The sequence below is a fragment of the Lissotriton vulgaris genome, chromosome 2_1 (genome assembly GCF_964263255.1).
Source record: "Lissotriton vulgaris chromosome 2_1, aLisVul1.2, whole genome shotgun sequence".
Taxonomy (NCBI): Eukaryota; Metazoa; Chordata; class Amphibia; order Caudata; family Salamandridae; genus Lissotriton; species Lissotriton vulgaris.
This window is the reverse complement of record NC_141687.1, coordinates 123,586,141-123,595,965: the sequence shown is the minus strand read 5'-3', so window position 1 is coordinate 123,595,965 and position 9,825 is coordinate 123,586,141. Positions and strand designations below refer to the sequence as shown.

General features: G+C 47.5%; 1 protein-coding gene across 1 annotated transcript; it reads left to right on the top strand.

Moving 5' to 3' along the window:
• Nucleotides 1-6,727: 6,727 nt before the first annotated feature.
• LOC147729681 (uncharacterized) lies at nucleotides 6,728-7,750 on the top strand. The gene has a single exon (XM_086958480.1). It carries the CDS (start codon nucleotides 6,905-6,907, stop codon nucleotides 7,748-7,750), a length of 846 nt encoding a protein of 281 aa, XP_086814606.1. The 5' UTR covers nucleotides 6,728-6,904.
• Nucleotides 7,751-9,825: the final 2,075 nt, after the last annotated feature.

The window sequence follows — 9,825 nt, the reverse complement described above, 5'->3', positions numbered from 1 at the left end:
GCAGAGCGACCAGCATTCCCTTTCATGTCATGCCTTTGTATTTTTGTGATGAATTTGATGTTCTTTAGAAGTACATTGATTGCTGGGAGCCAAACAATATATGCCTCCCAAATATTGAGAAGTGCAGTTCGACAATAAATTCAGAGGGACACTATTCTCATATTGTCTTACCATGTTTAAACAGCCGGAAACGTGCGACTAGCAGCTTTCATAGTTGGGGCACAGCTCACAGTTTAAAGATTCGTCGGACACCTTTGTCAGTGTAGCAACCTCAACAGGTCATGCGAGTCAGGTCAAATATATTTTCAGTTAAATGAAACCTTTACATACAGACACATATAACAGAAAATAAGACACCATTCGTAATTTCAGTGTGACATACATGCACACATTTCCTTTATGAGATAATAACCTTCCCTTCTAAGTGACAATCACCCATAAGTTTTGTAACTGCTAATAACGCACATATCGGAATTATGAGTTGTGTGGTTCATATTTCACCTGGTATAGGTCGGGTAGGAGAAAAAGAAATCTTGCGCTCCGTGAAATGTCAGCAGGGTAAATAGAGGTAAAGGGGAAATAATGCCTGTCAATATATAGATTCACTTGCGATAAACTCGTAGGAGGTGCTAATGAACATACCCATATCTAATGTGCTCTGCATTTTCCTTATTTACAAGGTGGCACCTAGAATCGAGTCACTGGTAATGTGGGCCTTTATGCACTGACGTGCCTTGATAGAATCAGTAGCCTCTGAGACAGTACACGATTGATCATGCAGCCGTGTACTGCAGGAGGCTCTGTTCTGTCTTTAAGAGACCATCCAGATCTATAACCCAGGCATAAACTAGGAGCATATACATAACTAGGTTTGTGACACAGACTCAGAAGTTTAAATGGATCATTTGGGCAGAATAAAGATGCGCAGAGGCTCAGAAGTGTCAGGGGGTCTGTGCTGCAGACGATAAACCTGCCTGCCGTGTGTACCTAAACTTTTCTCCCAAACTCTTCCCCGTTCCGCTTTCACATGACAATGGTGCGCTTACAGAATCATCAGGAACAGTCGTGCTGTAAGGCCCAGGCATGTGGTGTGTGTGTGTGTGTGAGTGAGTGCTGTCACTGGTGACATCCCTCGCCAACAGGCTCCAGTAGATCTCAGCACATAGATTCTACCCATCACTATGCCAGTCTGACAGCTCATGTGAAGAAAGGATAAAAGAAAGTAAAGAACACGAAAACAGAACGGAAAGCCAGTACCAGCGACTATGACGCGAGCTTCATGTCAACCAGTGCACCCATCCAGCATTGCCAAAAGCAAAACCAACAGTTTGTTTTTAACATCAAAAAGCTACTAAACAGCATTTGACAGCTTCGCGCGATTAATACAACATCACCGAACATAATGTGAAGCTGTGCATGAATCACAGAGCAAAGTAACAAACCCCGATGAAGGCGCAGAGGAAAGCCTGAAAAACGAGAGCGTCCTTCCACTGGGACATCGAGCAAGTACAGTTTGATCAGGCTTGCCTGCAGTGCCTGTTTCCAAGGGGGCAGATATGCAAATATTTATTACAAATTATAATAAAACCGCGCATCCATGATCACGGTATATTTACCAAAAATAAGTTATGCACGGGCCCCATCTATCTCCTTTCAAGGCCTTAGGACAAAAGGGAGGGACGCTGGGTGCAGTAGCAGCTGGAAATCCCACGCACAATCCCGGGCGGAAGTCAGGCAGGCCGGGGGCGGGACGTCAAGACACACCGGAAGCCCAGGCGGGAGCCTACCCAGAACTGGGACGTGTGGGCAGGAGGAGCAGGGCGGCTGGCGCTAGCTGGCCTCCTATGAGGTGAGAGAGCCCCGCACCGAAGGAAGAGAATGCCGCCGCCTGCATCGAGCCCTCGCATGGAGAGCTGGAGACGAGTACCGGTGAGTGGGGCCTTTGCTGAGCTGCGAGGGCGGGGGGCATGTGTGTGTGCGCGTGCGGCGGCGGGGGGCTCTGTATGTGTGTGAGCGTGCGTGTGTGTATGTGTCTTGGAGTCTGTGTGTATGCGTGTGTGTGTGTTTAAAAGAGGCCGATGACTGTGGGGGGGAGGGGGTGTGTGTGAGCGAGCGAGTGTCTGTGTGTGTATGCGCACGCATGTTGCTGAGAATGTGGACGGAGCCGACGTGCGCGTTCAAGCAGGCAAATCCAGCAGCAGAAGCGCGTGCCACCCTCCTGTCCCTAATTCCCCCGAGACGGACGGCTATACGTCTCTAGCTGGACGCATCCTTCGGATGCTACTCCAGCGAGACCTAAAAAGAGAGAGGTAAACCATTGGCAACTCAAGTTCTACCTTTTATTCACATCATTCAATAAAGAATACATATTACGTTAAAAGATTTGTGTCCAAAAATATTTAGACCAAATCACATCAATAAATATAAAACAATATCACAAAATTATAAAAGAAACATAGCAAGTGGCATAACAATACATTCGACACGCGTTTCGTATGCAGATGACACACAACTGATTATTCCTGTCCCGGCTCTTTTGAAGAATTTCACACCTGCATGCACAGCATTACTAAGTGGCTTACTCGGAAATCATCAAGATTCAATGGAGACAAGACTTGTCTGTTCCAAGGGCAAGGTACCCAGATTGCTACCAGATGTGTTTTGACCCTGTGCTGAGGAGGCCGTGCCTGCAACAACTGCAGCAGTGAGAAATCTGGGCTTCTAATTCAGAGTGGGCTTGACCCCATGGCTGATCGACTGTCTCTATCCCTCCCACATGAGACCTCAGCATCTGATGCCTATATAGAATGCACTGGCTTCCTGTGCCCAAGAGAATTGCCTTTAAATCACTCTGTTTAGTACACAGAGCTATTTGCCACACCGGACCCATATATTGGTATTGGTATTGGTATTGTGGTATACTTATATAGCGCAGCCTGTCACCACCAAGGGCATCCTGGCGCTTTGACCCATGATCCAAGCGAAAGCAATAGCTCAACCTGTCCTAGGGAAAAGGTAAGTTTTCAGAGCCTTTCTGAAGGCTAAGAGATCCTCAAGACTTCTCAGGGATATTGGCAGAGAGTTCCAGAGTTTGGCCGCCGCTACTCTGAACGAACGGCCGCCCATCCTCACTCTCTGGAAGCGCGGAACTACAAGTAGCCTAGACGAGGAGGAGCGTAAAGCTCGAGATGGAAGATACCAGGCAAACATTCGCCGCAAGATAATTTTTTTCGTTACTCTCCCGCCAGGCCACGGTGCAAATCTTCTGGTCATTCCAGATTACAAGAGCACATGAATTGGAGACAGAGCTTTTACCGTACAGGATTCTCACCTATGGAATAACTAGCCGCTTGCCCTTCCCTTCATCCCAGTTTTAATGCAATTTTGTATGTATGTATGTATGTATGTATAAATTGTTTTGTAACGCGCACTGTTACTTGGGAGTATCCTGGCGTGGAGGGAAAGAGCAGAGGAAAGCATGCAAGGATCATCTTATGTCACACTTCTAAACAGGTGGGTTTTTAGATTTTTCTTGAACTGTGCGACACATTGGCTGGAACGCAGATGAAAGGGGAGAGCGTTCCAGGCTCGAGCCTCTACCACTGCAATGGACTGGCCACCTAGCCTGGTTCGCTTGAACCGGGGAAGGGTCATTTTAAACAGCGAAGATGACCTAAGTACTCTTGTGGGGGCATAGAGAATAAATCTCTTCTTTAGATAGACCGGACCTTGGTCATGAGTAGCTCTGAATGAGAGTACTAGAGCTTTGAAGAGAATGCGTTGAGGTACTGGGAGCCAGTGGAGGCTGGACATATGAGACCGCACGCTCTTCCATCTCGGAACGTTAAAAAGGAGACGAACAGCGGCATTCTGAATGACCAGCAGACGCTTGACCAAATAAGCAGGAATGCCGCTGAACAGGGAGTTCGCATAGTCTAGCCTCGCTAAAATAAGTGCTCGAGAAACAGTCTCCCTGGCCTCTCTAGGAAGCAGTGGAAAGAATTTTCTGAGCATTCTTAGGGTAGCGAAGCATGTCCCGGTTAGTTTCTTTATATGGTCCTCAAATCTTAGATCCTCCCCAAACCAAATCCCAAGATTTTTCGCAGGGCCGCCCATCACCTTAGGACAGGGGATATTCGGGGGCCACAGCGAATTCTTGAAACTGAGAGGGAAGGAGCCATAGAAGAGGACCTCCGATTTGTCCTCGTTGCATTTTAATTGGGCCAAGGTTAGCCAGCGAAAAACTGAGGATAGGCAAAGCTGGACTGTTGCAGTGTCCAGATGGTCGTCTGGCCAGGTAAATAGTAGCTGCGTGTCATCAGCATACCCTATAATCTTAGCCCCATACTATTCCGCTAGATAAACCAGGGGGGTAATGTAAATATTGAACAGTAGGGGGCTAAGAGTAGATCCCTGTGGGACCCCAGTAAGGAGAGATTTTGGCTCGGAAGCATGTGGTGGCATCCAGACCTGTTGTGTCCTGCCCGAAAGAAAATGAGGACAGCCAGGCCAGGACATTGCCGCCAACGCCAATAGTGGATAGCCTGGCAGTGAGGAGCGCGTGGGGAACGGTGTCGAAGGCGGCAGAGAGATCCAATAAAATCAGGACCGCTCTGCCGCCCCCGTCCAGACACTCCCGAATCGACTCCGTCATCTCTACCAGTGCCGTCTCCGTACTATATGCCGCCCTGAAGCCTGATTGGGCTGGATGCAGAGCATTAGAGGTCTCTACGAACCTTTCCAATTGTCGAAAGACTACTTTTTCGCATATTTTAGCCACTGCAGGCAAGAGGGAAATGGGCCGGGAACAGTGGCATCAAGGCCTGATTTCCTCAGAAGCGGCAGAAGTTTTGCCTGCTTCCATTTAACAGGAACCACTGCCGAGGAAAGAGAAAGGTTCACGATCTGGGTAACTTCCCTACAGACAATGCTGGCCACCTCCGACAGTACCCGGGCAGGGCACGGATCGGAGGGAGAGCCTGATTTAAGGGACTGAAGATATTACACTCTGCCACCAGCGAGAAGTTAGTAAGCTGTTGAGTATCAGAGGGGTGCGGCCTGATAGAAAGGTCCTTCCCTAGACTCTCAGCTGGTAACGCAGAGGCGAGGTCCTGCTGAATCTTAGCAATTTTGTCTATAAAGAAGTTAGACAGAACTTCACACCATTCCGCAGAGGACGGGAGTATGGTGGTTTCTGCGACTGGGGACACGAAGCTTTTTAACAATAGAGAACATTTCTCTACTGTTATTTTCCGCTTTAGCAATTCTCCCTGCATAATAAATCCCTTTAGCAGTTTTAATAGCAGCATAATAGTTTGTTCGAGGCATATGGGCTGCAGATGGTACATTTATGAATAGATCGCCATCTGGTGTTGGGCTCGGATGATTGCACTTTGTTTTTCTCCTGGAGAAGTCTTTGTCGTCATAGATGACTTCTCCTCTTGGTGTTAGTGCGCATGGGCATCGGCTCCATCCTTAGATTGTTTTTTTCCGCCATCGGGTTCGGATGAGGATCGAAGAGCTCCGGACCGACTTCGGTAAAAGACGGTATATTCGGCGCGAAAAACTTTCCAATTCGACGGTATTGTTACCGAACGCGACTTCACTTCCATCTCGACGCGTTTCGAAGAACGAAGACTACGAGAAGACCAACGCGACGTAGTCCAGCCCGGAGTCCATGGAAAGGACTCCATTCAAAAAATGTCCAACGTGTGGTGCTAAGTTTCCACACAAGGACCTACACGAGGTGTGCAACCTCTGCTTGTCCCCTGAACACGAATCCAGGGACTGTGAAGCCTGTGCAGCATTTTCTTCAAAATCGACGATTAGAAACCGTCGAGCCCGAAGACACGAGGTATCGAGAATGCAGTCACAAGCAATCCCGGAGCTGTTCGAGGACCAGCACCCAGAAGAGGAGGAAGAGGAGGCTGACGAGGCGGGGTCAGAAGAGGGCGAGTCCGACGCCGACGAAATCGGCATCCAACAAACCGTGAGTGACGACGTCCCTTTACCAAAGAACAGACCCCGCACGGTGTCGACCCCGCCCTCGAGCCCGGTCAGACAACCGAAAAAAGTTTCCGACGCCCCGCCTTCGGGCCCGGCAACGAAACCGAAACCGAAACACTCAGCCTCCCATCATGGTGGTTCCGATAAACGGACCACATCGACACCGAAGCCCCATGACAAGGAAAGCTCGAAGTCGAAACAGTCCATATCGACACCGAAACACGTGTCGATGTCGAAAACACCCTCGACACCGGGGACATCCTCGACACCGAGAATATCGGATCCGAATAAAATCTCGGTGCCGAAAATACAAATGGACAGTAGTAAGAAAAAACACCTTTCGGACCCGAAAACTGCGGTACCGACACAGGAATATAAAACAGATCCTAAACAAAAGACTCTGTTGATAGATCCAAAAACTGGCAAAGTAGTCACAGAACTACCTAAAAAGAGGAAGAATGAACAGTCGGATGACAAGACTCATCCTAAGAAGAGAACAATGGGGACAAATACAACTCCTCCCCCTTCTCCAAGACATAGAGACACACCCTCTTCCCCTCTCCCTCACAATAGGCCAAATATGCCTCCCACACGACCATCTACACCTACAACAGATGTAGAGAGTGACACAGGGGAGGGAGAACATCCTAGGGATGATGAAGACACAATCCCAGAGGAGGTAGACCCATGGGAGGAGTACAATGTAGGGTCAGATAACGATAACGACCCTGAATTGTACCCTTCAAAACCCTCACCTCCTGATGATAATACTGGTTTTGCACAACTCATTAATAGAGCAGCAATATATCACAAGGTAGAACTACATGCAGAACCTCAAATAGAGGATTTCTTATTAGAAACACTACCTACCGCGCAAAGAACATCAGGAACACTACCAATGCTTAAGGGCCTTCTCAGTCATACATCAGAGATATTCAAAGACCCAGTGAGGGCTAGGATACTGAACCCAAGAATCGATAAGAAATATAGGGCAGCTCCAAAGGACCCAATATTCATTAAAGGGCAGATTCCTCTAGACTCACTAGTGGTCACAAACGCTCGTAAGAGAGCAAACTCTTTATCCACAGGAGAAGCTCCACCTCCTGACAAAGAGTCTAAGCTAATAGATGCCTCGGGCAAGAGAGTAGCATCTCAAGCGGCAAACAGCTGGCGCATAGCTAATACACAGGCACTACTGGCAAGGTATAACAGAGCGCATTATGATGAACTAGAAAAACTCATCACACATCTCCCTAAAGAACATCAAAAGAGGGCAGATCAACTCATACAAGAAGGGAAGTTAATTACTAACACTTCAATCAAGTGCGCCCTAGACGCGGCAGACACTGCAGCAAGATCTACAAACACAAGCATCATGTTAAGGAGACATGCATGGCTCAGGGTATCAGGGTTCAAACAAGAGGTACAAACATCATTACTAAACCAACCTTTTGATGGGAAAACACTTTTCGGCACAGGGACAGATGAGGCCTTAGAAAAGATGAAAAAAGATACCGAAACGGCTAAATCAATGGGAGCATTGCAACAGCCGACACAAAGAGGTTCCTTTCGTAGATCCGCCTATAGAGGAGGATCCAAAAATACAAGTACAAACCAGCAACAAACCTCTTTTACACCTACATCACCCAGAGGTAATTCAAGAGGTGGCTACAGAGGTAGCAACAACAAGGGTAGAGGTCGCGGGAACAACAACAACCGCAACTCTCCAACCCCAAAACAGTGACTTCATACAGCTCCCCCCAGACCATATAACACCGGTCGGGGGACGCCTATCACAGTTCCTACCTGTCTGGGAAAACATCACATCAGACAGGTGGGTGCGACAAATTATCCAACATGGTTATTGCCTGGAACTCACATCTACCCCGCCAAACATCCCCCCCAGGCAGCGTCCAATGAAACAAGATCACCTGACACTGTTAAAAAAGGAAGTACTATCCCTGCTAGAAAAGCATGCCATAGAGAAGGTTCCACAGCACCAACAAGGAACAGGAGTATACTCCCTATACTTCCTAATTCCCAAAAAGGACGGGTCTCTAAGGCCAATACTGGACCTAAGACCTCTCAACGCATACATAAATTCGGAACATTTCCACATGGTCACGCTACAACAAGTACTGCCTTTACTGAAGAAAGGGGACTTTCTTTCTACACTGGATCTAAAAGACGCTTACTTTCATATTCCAATTCACAAGGCCCACAGGAAATACCTCAGGTTTGTGGTAGAAGGACAACATTATCAGTTCAAAGTCCTTCCGTTTGGTGTCACAACAGCACCAAGGGTGTTCACAAAATGTCTAGCAGTGGTGGCAGCTCACCTAAGAAGACAACAAATACATGTCTTCCCATACTTGGACGACTGGCTAATAAAGGCCAAGTCACAAGAGGAATGTCTTCAAAACACACAAAAGACAATTCAACTACTACACCAGCTAGGGTTCACGGTGACTACACAAAGTCACACCTACAACCAAGCAAGGTTCAACAATATCTGGGGGCTACTATAGACACAGGGAAAGCCAAAGTATACCCCAATCCAGTCAGGATTCAAACAATGCTTACAATCATTCAGAGATTCCAGCCACAACACTCACTACCAGCAAGAGTGTTTATGCAGCTATTAGGGATGATGTCATCCTGCAAACTGCTAATACCATATGCCAAACTACAAATGCGTCCGCTACAAGAATGCTTAGCGACACAGTGGAATCAGGCTCAAGGACAGATTACGGAACTGGTGTTGGTAGACGACCGCACACACCGCTCTCTGAAGTGGTGGAACACAACAAACATTGCCAAGGGGCGGTCGTTCCTAGAACCAATTCCACAGGTGACAATAACAGCAGACGCATCACTCACAGGATGGGGAGCACATATGGAAAAATACACAGTACAAGGGAGGTGGAGTGTGCAGGAAAAAAGACTGCACATCAATCACCTAGAACTACTAGCAGCATTTCTAGCATTGAAAGCCTTCCAAATACATGTTACCAACAAAGCTGTCCTGATCAGAACAGACAACATGACAGCAATGTATTATATTCAAAAACAGGGGGGGACGCACTCTCTCCAACTATCCAGACTAGCACAGGAAATTTGGAGATGGGCCATTCCTCAAAACATCTATCTGTTAGCCGAACACCTACCAGGAGTTCAAAATCAGATAGCAGACATCTTAAGCAGACAGTCGGAACAAATACACGAATGGGAACTGCACCAACAAATACTGCAGCCATTCTTCCAAAGATGGGGACAACCAGAGATAGACCTCTTTGCCACCCATCAGAACGCAAAATGCCAAAGCTTCGCGTCCAGGTACCCACACCACCTGTCGCAGGGCAATGCGTTATGGATAAACTGGTCCAACAAATTTGCATACGCTTTTCCCCCTCTCCCACTAATCCCATTAGTGGTCAGAAAGCTGCAACAACACTCAATGACCATGATACTAGTGGCACCCACGTGGGCAAGACAACCGTGGTTCACCACGCTCCTGCAACTCTCACAAGTGCCACATCAAAAGCTAAGAATTCTACCCATGCATCTTACACAGAACCATGGAGAAATAATGCACCCAGATCCCACACAACTGAACTTAGCGATCTGGCTCCTGAAATCCTAGAATTTGGGTACTTAGATCTACCACCAAATTGTATGGAGATAATTAAACAAGCGAGACGTCCCACCACCAGAGCATGCTATGCAGCTAAGTGGAAGAGGTTTGCTATACACTGTACTACTAATAATATCAACCCTCTAGACGTATCAACAAGGGAGATTATTTGCTACTTACTACAC